Source organism: Tupaia chinensis, unplaced genomic scaffold (assembly GCF_000334495.1).
Source record: "Tupaia chinensis unplaced genomic scaffold, TupChi_1.0 Scaffold145082_1, whole genome shotgun sequence".
In the NCBI taxonomy this organism is placed as follows: Eukaryota; Metazoa; Chordata; class Mammalia; order Scandentia; family Tupaiidae; genus Tupaia; species Tupaia belangeri.
Genome location: NW_006204943.1, coordinates 982,559 through 994,950, shown reverse-complemented (window position 1 = coordinate 994,950; position 12,392 = coordinate 982,559). Strand labels below are relative to the sequence as shown.

General features: G+C 37.2%; 1 protein-coding gene across 1 annotated transcript in view; it reads left to right on the top strand.

Moving 5' to 3' along the window:
- Positions 1–12,392, top strand: part of DNAH7 (dynein axonemal heavy chain 7) — a 288,975-nt gene that overhangs the window by 32,016 nt on the left and 244,567 nt on the right. Inside the window, exons 11-12 of the mRNA XM_006167772.1 lie at positions 4,309–4,492; positions 6,448–6,627. Coding sequence (XP_006167834.1) covers positions 4,309–4,492; positions 6,448–6,627 — 364 coding nt within the window. The remainder of the gene's footprint in view (positions 1–4,308; positions 4,493–6,447; positions 6,628–12,392) is intronic.

Below are 12,392 nucleotides of genomic sequence, written 5' to 3'. Positions count from 1 at the left end.
CATTCCTGAGAAAGATCCCACTTTGTCATGAAGCATAATCTTTTTTATATGTTGCTGGATTCAGTTTGCTAGGATTTTGTTGAGCATTTCTGTGTCTATGTTCATAAGGGGTATTTGCCTATAGTTTTGTTTTTCTTGTGATGTCTGTGTGGTTTTGGTATTACAGTAATACCGGTCCCATAGAATGATTAGGGAGTGTTCCTTTCTCCTCTATTTTGGTCTGTGAAGAATTGGTGTTAATGCTTCTTTAAATGCTTGGTAGAAATACCAGTGAATTCATCTAGTTCTGCCTGGATCCTGGCATTTAAAAAAAAAAAACAAAACTTAGTCTCTTTGTTATGGATATATTTATATTTTATATTTCTTCTTGAGTCAGAATTGGTAGTTTTGACTTTTTAGGAATTCGTCCATTAGTTGGGATACAATGATTCCTTCAGTCCCTTAAATTCTTTGTATTTCCGTAAGTTAAGTATTAATGTCCCCTATTTCATTCCTGGCTGTGACAATTTGAGTTTTCTTTTTCTTCATCACTCTGGCTATGAATTTCTCAGGTTTTTTTTTTTTAATCTTTTTAAAGAGCCAACTTTTATGTTTGTTTTATTGTTTTTCTGCTCTATTTTATTTGTTTCATTTTGATTCTTTGTTTCCCTCCCTTCTTTTTGTTTTCAAGAAATGTTGTCATTTTTCCTCTAGTTTCTAGTAGACTGTTAGGCTATTGAGTCAAGAGTTTTAATTTTTTTTAGTGTAAATGTTTATAACTTTAAGCTATAAGTTTTCTTCTACTACTTTTGCTGCATTCTATGAGTTTTAGTATATGGTGTTTTTCTTTTCTTTTTTTTTAAGACATTGCCACAGACTGAGTGTTCTTGCCTCTCTCTTTCTCTGACTCTCTCTCTCTCTCTTAGTATATGTGTATATGTGTATATATATACACACATATAAAAATATATTATATATCTTTATATGTGTGTAATATATAATATATATACATATAACTGACTACTATGTCCTTTTTTCTCTGGTATCATCTCCTTTAAACCTCCCTAGAAACCACCTCTGATGAATCTTTTTTTTTAAGAGGTTTTTATCTTTGGGTATGTGTGTGTGTGTGTGTGTGTGTGTGTGTGTGTGTGTGTGTATGTAGATACATACATAGTAAGAGAGAGAGAGAGAAACTCCCCTGGGGGATGCCATGCAGCAGTCCCTTCTCCGCCATTCTCCTTTTGGGATTTTGGGGCATAGAACACACATGTGGCTGGCATGTTTTTCAGACTCCTGGGTCTAGGACTCTTGGGATCTAGTGCCTTAACCATCATGCCACCTGTAGGCCTTCTTAACCTCCCACTTAAACTTTTGCAAAATCTAACTGACTGCTATGTGTTTTTGTCTCTGGTATCATGTCCTTTAAGCTTCCCTAGAAACCAATGCCTGATGAATCTATTTTTCTTTTTTTTAGAGGTTTCTTCTTTGGGTATGTGCACAAGAGAGAGAGAGAAAGAGACAGTGAGAGGGAAAGTGAGATATCACCCTCCAAGGGGAATGGCCAGGCCACAATCCCTTATCCTCTATTCTCCTGAGATCTTGGGCAGGCACACACACACATGTGCCCAATGTGAGTTTCAAGCCACGAGGTCTGGACCTCGAACTGCAGTCGGCCATGTGGGAGTCCAGTGATGTACCTGCTATACCATCTAAAGGCCCCCAGATGAATCTTAAAAACTTCTAGTTCAGTACCTTCCTTCTGTTGACAAAATTAATTCATATTATATAGCCTACATTTTAAGGTCTTTTATACCATGAACCTAGCCTATCTTTCCCATCCTCAGTTCACCTTGAATCATGCCTGTAGAAATAATCATATTAAATAAAACAACATAATTTCTATTATATCTGTAGCCATACCTTACCATAGTCAGAAATCTATGGACTGTTTGGAGGTTCTTTGTTGTCCGTATGAACCAGCTACTGATTTTTAAAATAATTAGTCACTCTGTTTTCATCTGTAAGATAGGATGCTAGAAAAGTTTGAAAATTATTTAGTTACTTTTCTTTTAAGCTCTTTGGCTTTTGGCATTGTCACCCTTACATACATAATCATATTAATTAAATCATAGGTTAAGGAGATTAAAATGGAATCAAACCTCTTGTATACCATTGACAAACTAGTATAGTTCCCACTATTTAATGATCCATAATGCCTCTTTTCTGTCCTTCAGTACCCAGCTGAAATGACCCTTTTCCCATGAAATCTTCACTGTTACTTCATCAAAAGTGAGCTCTTCTTTCTGAATGCCTTTGACATCATATTCCCTTATAATTCCTTCCTTGAATAATATTTATTTATATATGTGTCTCTTTTTCTTCACTAGTGTGTAAATACTACTTCTTTTTTTTTTTTTTGGAGAGGTTTTTGCTATAGGGCACATGCGCTCACCAAACAGACAGACAGAGACAGAGACAGAAAGCGAAAAATCACACACACACAAACACACACACACACACACACACCCGCAGAGGGGAAGCGCCTGGCGCAATCCAGCGAAAAATCACACACACACACACACACACACACACACACACACCCGCAGAGGGGATGGCCATGCCGCAATCCCTTCTGCTCCATTCTCCTCTCAGGATCTTGGGCACGCACACATGCACATGGACCCGGCGTGAGTTTAAGCCACTGGGTCTGGGACACAAACCACGGTCGACTGTATGGGAGTCCAGAGACATAGCCATTACACTAACTGCTGGTCCCGTGTATAAATACTTTGAGGGATGAGGAATCTTTGTATCCCAAATGTTTTCATGTAATAAAGAGCTATATAAATATTTGTGAGATAGCAAGTGAATGAATAATTTTTATAATACATTCCACTTGTTCTTTTTCCAGTCCTACAGATTCAAACAATTTAATCTCTTTCTGTACCTGCTGGGTGTTTTGCCTGCTCCTTTCTTAATCTAGATCTGCTCTTCTCTATATTTGCTGCTTATCCTTTTGACCTGTTTTAATACTGAGGCCCTAGCAAAGAAGCATTTGTCATGGCTTCATGGCTTCCAAGTTCTTGTTTTTAGTTCTCAAGTTCTGAAAAAATCCCCATGGACTTTCCTCCATTTATTTCTTCCTATTTCCCAACCTCTAATCTGTATTGTCTATTATCTGTATATTAGACAATGAAATGACATAATCAGATATGTTAGCACTACCTACTCACGGTTTTCCTCTTTATCCTATTTCCACTTCACATCCATTTTTCAGGGCCTCCCTCATTCTCATTTTTATCTCCTCTTTGGTAACTGCTATCTTTGCTTTACAACCTTTCTCCAATATTTAAATGAAAAATTATATCTCTATCCTTTGATTTCAAATTTGTTTTCCTGCCATGACACATTGGCTTCTTCGTTTTAAGAAAGAAGAGTTGATGTCATATCTTTTTATTTCTACTGCGACATTGTTCCTAGGACACAGTGGACATTCAGCACATGATAGTTAAAAGGATAAATAAATACCATTTAAAACTTAGATTTTTCTTTCTTGAAAAATTTGGCGATTTCTGAAGTTATGTTGACTATTTATAAAATTAATTATTCCTTATGAAAGAAGATACCAATACGCTAAAATTCTGAGTGTTGGACTTTGCAGTTTTGTAAACTAATTTTAGCATTTAGTTTTATAAACTAAAAAGCATACTTGTTATCATCATAATATGCCTATATATGAAATTTCACCCTTGTCTTTTTGTTACAAGGGTGCACACACATTTGAACTTTATTTTAGATCAATAATTCATTCAGGATATCATATTAAGGAAAATGGGAAAATAAAATACGCAATTTTGGTGTTTGTATCTTGTCTTCAAGTCACTATTAAGCAGATAGAATAGCATGAAGTACCAAGTGAATTGAACTTGTGGTTTAATCAGTTGCTCTTTTGTTTGTTTGTTTTAAACTAGCAAATACATTCCCTGAGAACTCAGGAGACTGGATAGGAGTATTTCGTAATAGCCAATAGAGTTAGTTTTCATATTTCTTCAAAAAGTGCAAGAATCATATTTTCAGGAGTTAGATTTATGTCTTTCTCACAGTATCACATCATTGAGTCATTTCCTATTGGTTATGATTTAAAATTTCTTTTCCTAGGAGAAATGAAATATTCTAGCACTTATATTTCAGAGATTGGATAATGTCACTTAGCAATATACTTTTCTACAAAGACCTTTGGATGTCCAGAAATTACTGTTAATGCTCAATGTAAAAGGAATAATTCACTGAAAGTATTGACTTTTAAAAGTCTTTTGTTCTTTCAAGGTGGTTTCCAGAAGTGCAGAATATTTATTACCAAGGTAATAAAAAAAAGCAATTGCCAACTGGTGACAGCAGTGCCAAATTGGAGTCTTTTTTCAACTGTGCTGCTACACTTATGACTTTACAGCTTCAGGACCTCATTTTAGTCTCCATGCAAGATTTCACAGATTTAATTGCACAACCCTCAGTAAGTATGGTAAACTACACCAATATACATTTACTAATTTATTTTTAATTCTTTCAGAAAGGAAAATGTTAAAATACCTTATTTTTTAAGAGAGATTTTTTTGCCAAAAGGCATGTATGCTTGCTAGAGACACAGAGAGAGACAGAGAGAGAAAAAGTGAGAAATCACCCCCTAGGGGAGATGACCATGCCACAATCTCTTCTCCACTTTCCTCTTATGATTTTGGGCATGTGCACACATGTACCTGGTGTATTTCAAGCTGCTGGTCTGGGACTTGAACCACAGTTGGTCATGTGGGATTCTAGCGCCTTAACCACTACACCACCTGCTGGATTCTAAAATATCTTTTTTAAAAAAATTACCAGAGGGTATGTATTTTTGCCGAGAGAGAGAGAGAAAGGCAGACTGGGAGAGGGAAGGAGTACTACAAAATCCCTTCTCTTCCATTTCTCCAACCTTTAGGGATTTGGTTCAGGCAAGCACAAGCACCTTACATAGTTTTTCAAGTCACCAGGACCTGGATTCATACCATAGTCAGCCATGTGGAATCTTGGTTCCTTAACTACTGAGCTGCAGGGTTGGCCCTGTTAAAATATCTTAACCAGTGAGAGGGCAGAAATGCATCTTCAGACCCACTGCCATTATCTGTTTTTTGTTTGTTTTTTTGTTTTGTTTTGTTTTTTTTGGGTTTTGTTCTGTTATGTTTTGTTTTTAAATAGTTGTCAACCTTCAAATTTAGGATGTAAAATTATAATAACATTAGGTGAGGATTAATGAAAATCCCCATAATTAGGAAATTGAGATAATGATGGCAGAGAGAAATATTCAAAAAGAGGCTTTTCTCTCTCTAGAAGGAGGTCTTGTTACAGTGTGAGCAGAGCCTTGGAAATGGAATATTCTCCTCTAGGGCTTTGTCTTAATGATTCCAGGACTCCACTGCTATGCACATCCTCATTTTTCTGGGACCATGCCCCTGTATAGGCCTGAGGATACTAAATACTAAGAAATATAATTCAGAATCATTCTTAGTCTTTTAATAGAACTTCTCCTTGGCTTAACTGTCTAGGGCATAAGAAGAACCTTGAGAGGCTGGCAGGCGGTGTGGTGGTTAAGGGCATTGGACTCCCATGGTCAACTGTGGTTCAAGTCCCTGACCTGGTGGCTTGGTTTCTTACTTTCTCTCTCTCTCTCTCTCCCCCCTCCCTCTCTGGTCATATTAAAAATAAGTAAATAAAGTTAAAAAAAGAAGAAGAAGAACCTTAGGTTTCCATATATTCTAATTGGTACTTGTGCACTCTCTAGTCTATCACATATTATATATTTAATATATAGGAATAAGTATATAAGTAGTTATGTATATTATATATATATAATGTCGGTACATATGGTTATATATAATTAGGTATATAGATAGTTAAAATAATATACATATATTGTTTTATATATAGATATACAGTTATATATGTAATAGGAGTATATATGGTTATATATATAAGGGGTCTTCAGAAAGTTAATGGAAAATATGCATTGTGAAAAATATATGCATGGGGCAGCAGGTGGCATGGTGCTTGGGAGCACTAGGTTCTCACATGGCCGACTATGGTTCAAGTCCTTGACCTGGTGGCTTGCTTTCTCGCTTTCCCTTTCTCCCTCTCTCTCTGTTTCTGTCTGGTCAAATTAAAGAATAATAATGACAAATGGAAATAAATAAACAAATAGAAGTTTAAAAAAAAATCTACGCATGGGTTTCAATTTCTTTTGCACCAAAATAAACTCATACTTTCATCCCATTTTTCCACAATCTCTTTGGAGTCTACTCATGTAGGGATATGTGTGGGTGTGTGTAAGTATGTATATATATTTTATATATATATAAAATATACTTTTGTACTTTGTCTAAGTGAAAAAGTTGATAAAACACATTTTTTATATTTGTAAAATTAATTTTTTAACAGGATTCTGTTAGAGCTTTTGAACATCCAGGTTTCATCATGAGACTGATTCTTGATAACAATGCCATTAAGTTTGAACCTGAGTTCAGTGACTATATAGATATCCTTGTAAATGTGTATGATGTCATGATTAAGGCTGCAAGTTTTGTACCAAGAGTTGAGACAAAACTGTATTCCAAGTGGGTAAGTAACAAGGACATTCTAATTGATTGGATTTGCATAATGATATTCACTTCAAGTAAATTCTGGCCATTGTAGACAGGTATCCTCTACTTTGTAGGATACAAATGAGATAGTAACACTGCTTTATAGGAGAGTTTTCCTTTAAAAGTACCATGTGGGCTAGTATGTGGTATGGTGATTACAGCCCTGGACTCCCACATGACTGAAGGCAGTTTCAGTCCTGGACCCAGAGGCTTGAAAAATCAGGCTGGTGGGCTAGCAGATGACTTGGTGGTTAGGGTTCTGGCCTCCCACAGAGCTGACTGCTGTTCAAGTCCTGGACCTGGCAACTTGCTTTCTCACTTTGTCTCTCTTTCTCTGGTGAGTGTATATGCCTTATAGCAAATTAAAAATAAATAAATAAATAAAATAAATAATTCATAAAAAAAAAAAGGAAAAAGAAAAGAAAGAAAATCAAGGTAGGTATGTGTACATGCATGCCCCAAATCCCAGGAGGAGAATGGAGGAGACGGGATTATTGTGTGGCCATCCCCCTGAGGTGTGATTCTCACTGTCCCCCTGTCTCTGTTTCCAGTGCATGCACATGCCCTATGGCAAAAACTTTAAAAAAAAAAAAACAAAAATAAACAAACAAACAAAAAACATGTTCTCGTCCACTTCTTTTAAAATAGGTCTGCTTTTCTAGTCCAGTCTTCCATTAGATTTAGCTGGAAACTTTCTTAGGGGAAGAAATTAAAATTGTTATCAGGTTTAAAGCAATCCGTGAATGTTTGCTGTACCATTATACTTTTTCCATCTCTGCAAAACCACCCTCTGATTAATTACACTCCTCGTACACTGATTTCTGTAAAAAGTGTGTTTCTGTACTTACAACTCAGCCTCACTATGACCTTTCAGCAGTGGTTATTGCTGTGTAGTATATGACACAAGTCTGAAAATTCCTTGAGCTACAAGATTTTTTTAATTTCCTAAATTCTGTCAGATTTCTTCTTTTCTTTTAATTTTTTTTTTTTTTACAAATGTCCATTTATACAAGGGAGTACAGGACACTAGTGTAAAATGGTTTAAATATCAATAAAGTTAGCACTTTTGTAGTGACAGCCCATCCTAAGGAATAAAATATTGCTGACACTCTTAAACTTTCCACCATTCCTCCATCCTGTTCACATCCTTATCCTTCTGCCTTCTAGCAAGAGTCAGTATCCTGAATTTTAGCGTTGTTCTTAATTTTAAAAAATAGACTTACTACATATCTCTCTCATTCTGTACACACACACACACACACACACACACACAAATATTCTTTTTTTATTTGCCATGGAGCACATGTGTTTTCTGGAGAGACAGAGACAAATAGAGAAAGTGAGAAATCACCCTCAGGTGGGATGGCCACGCCACAGTCCCTTCTCCTCCATTCTCCTCTCTGGATTTTGGACACACACACACACACACACCTGGCATGGTTTTCAAGCCTCTGGGTCTGGGACTTAAACCATGGAGTCAGTCATGTAGGATGTAACTAACACCTTAACCACCACACCATCTGCTGGCCCCAAGACTGTGTATTTCTAAACAAATTCTGTTTACTTTTTCCGTATCTTTATATAAGTGGAGTCATTTCATAGTTAATCCATGGCTTGCTTTGTTTCACTTAACATTATAATTGTTAATTTATCCATTTTGAAATTGTCCTCTTCATTAAGCTTCTACATTTTTATTATGTTTTATTTTCCACAATTTCCATTAAGCTTTTTGGCAAATAGGTCTGGTTATTTTTGATAGCCTTTTGTACTTAGTCAAATAGTCATTAAGTTTTTACTTCTCTTTATAGGTATTAAATATTTTCATTCTGTATACCATACTTAGTCTTTGCTGGTCTGACTCTGGTGCTTGCTGAGTCCTGCTCCTGGAGATTAACTGCTCTGGGTGTTCTTCCTTTGTTATTATAGGCTTAAACATGTAAGAACTTTGTGCAGTGAAGTCTGTGAAGCTTTGGTGTACACTGGATTCATTGAAATTTTCATATTCTATTGACAGGTGCCCTGGAGGCCCTTGTAGACTGACAATTTTTTTTTTTTTAAGAGAGGTTTTTGCTATAGGGTACATGCACTTGCCAGAGAAAGAGAGAGAAAGAGACAAAGAAAGCAGGAAACTACCTCCCTGGGGGGATGGCCATGCCACAATCCCTTCTCCTCCATTCTCCTCTCGGGATCTTGGGCACACACGTACATATGCCTGGCATGAATTTTAAGTCACCAGGTTCAGTACTCAAGCCACGGTCGACCACGTGAGAATCCAGCAACGATGTAACCTTTACGCCATCTGCTGGTCCCACCTAGGTCTATTTTGAACTCAATTCTTGCTTGCCAGTTTTGTGAACAATACTGGCAATGTGACTACTTACCCAAATCTGTATGAGAACAAGTTTGTGGCTGCAAGTCCTTCAGCCATTTTTTTTTCTTCTCCACTGGAAAACAAGGCAAAACCAGGGCATTTTCCCTACTTCCACCCCACCCCCCATTCAAAAGTTCTATCACCTTTTAGCATTCTGAAGTTTTAGCTCCTCAGAATCTTCATTTTGAGGCTGTGTCACTTCTCAGTGTTCTCAACTTTATTGGGGGTGTCAGTTATGGCTTTCTACCTTGCTCAGACCTGAAGCTATGTTCTCCAGCATCCATCCCATTCCCATGCAGCCATCCATCCTTGGATGATATTCTTAGATAGATATCCTTTCCATTCATCCATCCATCCCACTCCATACATCCATCCTTCCCATCCATCCCACTCCATACATCCATCCTTCCCATCCATCCCACTCCATACATCCATCTTCCCCCTCCATCCCACTCCATACATCTGTCCTTCACATCCATCCCACTCCATACATCCGTCCTTCCCATCCATCCCACTCCATACATCCGTCCTTCCCATCCATCCCACTCCATACATCCGTCCTTCCCATCCATCCCACTCCATACATCTGTCCTTCCCATCCATCCCACTCCATACATCCGTCCTTCCCATCCATCCCACTCCATACATCCATCCTTCCTATCCATCCCATTCCATCCATCCATCCTTCCCATCCATCCCACTCCATATATCCATCCTTCCCATCCTTCCCATCCATCCCACTCCATACAGCCATCCTTCCCCTCCATCCATTCATCCCACTCCATACAGCCATCCTTCCCATTCATCCATCCATCCTACTCCATACATCTGTCCTTCCCATCCATCCCACTCCATGCATCCATCCTTCCCATCCATCCATCCATCCATCCATCCCACTGCCATACAGCCACTTTGCTGGGGCCTCTTTAAGGCAAAGGTTACACCACTAGGGATCAGCAGAGACCAGGGCAGTCACTCATATCTGTACATGATCACCTCTCTCACTTCATACTTTCTCTCATTTTAGTCTCTTAGACTTTCCCTTACTAGTTTTTCTTCTTAGCTATGCATTATAAAAGACACATTTCACATTTTTTCAGCATATTTATGTGATTTGAATTAGGCAGTTGCTTTTTGTATTCCTCATGTTGCCATAAATGGAAGTCTTTCAAAAAGACGTTTACTTTGTCCTTTGTATAATTCCAATTCATCTATTTTATTCTTTTCTATTCTATTTGCCCTCTACCTTTTTTCAAGAATAATTTGACGTGACTCTGGAACATACAAATATAGCAAGCTGATAAGACAGGAATCACTGGACAAAGCTATGAGTGGAGAAAAGTAACTAATAATCATCCAAATGAATACAGTCACTATGATTTTGTGGTTATAAAATAGGGCTGTAAACTTCCTGACTTCTAAAGTAAAGAGAAAAATATCACAAGTTTAATTAGGTTTAGAACAGTTAGTTTAGACTTCTCAGGGGAGAATGATATTTTTCTCAGTACCAGATTTTGAGAGATAGGTTTTTCTATGGAACATTACACATGGGGTAATGTACTAGCCTCATCTGGTAATGTTTTTAAAATGTAGACTCTGGGGCTAGTGTGTGGCATTGTGGTTGAGGCATTGGACTCCCACATAGATGGCCATGGTTTGAGACCTGGACCTGGTGGCTTGAAGATCATGCTGGGGCTGTTTGTGTGCATGCCCAAAATTCCAGGAGGAGAATGGAGGAGAAGGGATGCCGTGACCATTCCCCTTAGGAGGTGATTTCTCACTTTCCCTCTCACTGTCTCTGTTTCCCATCAGGGAGTGCACATGCCCTATGGGGGGGTGGGGTGGACCTTAAGTAAAATATTATACAAATTCCGGGACGAGCAGGTAGTATGGTGATTAAGGCACTGGATCCTACATGGCCAACTCCACAGTTTAAGTCCTGTACCTGGCAGCTTGAAAATCATGCCAGGCATGTGTGCATGTGTGCATGTGTGCTCAAAATCCTGAGAGGAGGATGGAGAAGAAGGGATTGTGGTATGGCCATTCCATGTCATAGGGGGGAATGATTTCTTAACATTCACTTTCTCAGTCTCTGACAAGTGCATGTGCCCTTGGCAAAAACTAAAAAATGAAAAATTCCAGAAATTACCATCACCACTGTCTCTTGCCCATAAATGCAAATTCACGATAGTAAGGTCAGTGTTCAGGTGGCATGGTGGTTGGGGGTGCTGGACTCCCACATGGCTGACTGCGGTTTGAGTCCCAGACCTGGCAGCTTGCTTTCTCACTTTCTCTCTCTCTCTCTCTGGTCAAATTAAAATAAAATAAATGAATAAATAAAATGGAATTAAATAATTAAAAAGATTTTTTTAAAAAGAGTAACTTGGTTCAATTAATAAACCATGTAGGTACATTTACTTGTCTTCTTGTTTGAAAAGAGAAGATAAACTGTTAAGATTTATTATTTTTATAATAAGATACCATTTATTTATTTATTTATTTATTTATTTATTTACATTTAAGGGACACAACGATTTATTTTCTTATTTAAAAATTGTTGTTTGGTCCTTTCTTGCCCATGTTATTCTAATCATTGTAGGAGAATGCAAAGTTTGCAACTAAAAATTTTATTCTGCTTTCTTTGCTGTTTTGCAGAATCAACTATTAAAGATCAATGAATAAATTATCTTTTTTTGTTTTAGAAAGATTCCTCAAGGTGAAAAGGTACTGTGATTAAAGAGATGATGATATGACATTGGATCAGTGTATGTTCTCTTAATAATGGACTATGCAGGCACCAACTGATAAAGTTTGCATCTACAATTACATGAATAAAGACTTGGCTGTTTCTATTTTTTAAAAATTATTTGGTATATATTTTCAAGGTGCTATACTTTTATCCATACAGAAAAGGAAAATAAAACTTGGTAGCTTTAAAGAAAACAAAGAATTTGTGTGAAATCTAGATTTTAAAACAGTGCTCTCATTAGACTGAATACTTTTCCATAGGTTAGAGATTAGAAAATCAAAACAACTTTATAAATAAAAAGAAAGAAGACAAGATAATTAAAAATCAACTCTTTTTTTGCCTTAGGTCTTATGCACTCACTAGAGTGAAAGGCAGAGACAATGAGAGGGAGGGTGAGAAATCACCCCCTTGGTGATTTCCACAGTCCCTTCTGCTCCATTCTCCTCCTGGGATCTTGGGCATGCACACACATATTACCAGTGTAATTTTCTTTTTCTTTCTTTCTTTCTTTCTTTCTTTCTTTCTTTCTTTCTTTCTTTCTTTCTTTCTTTCTTTCTTTCTTTCTTTCTTTCTCTCTCTCTTTCTCTTTTTTTCTTTCTTTCTTTCTTTCTTTCTTTCTTTC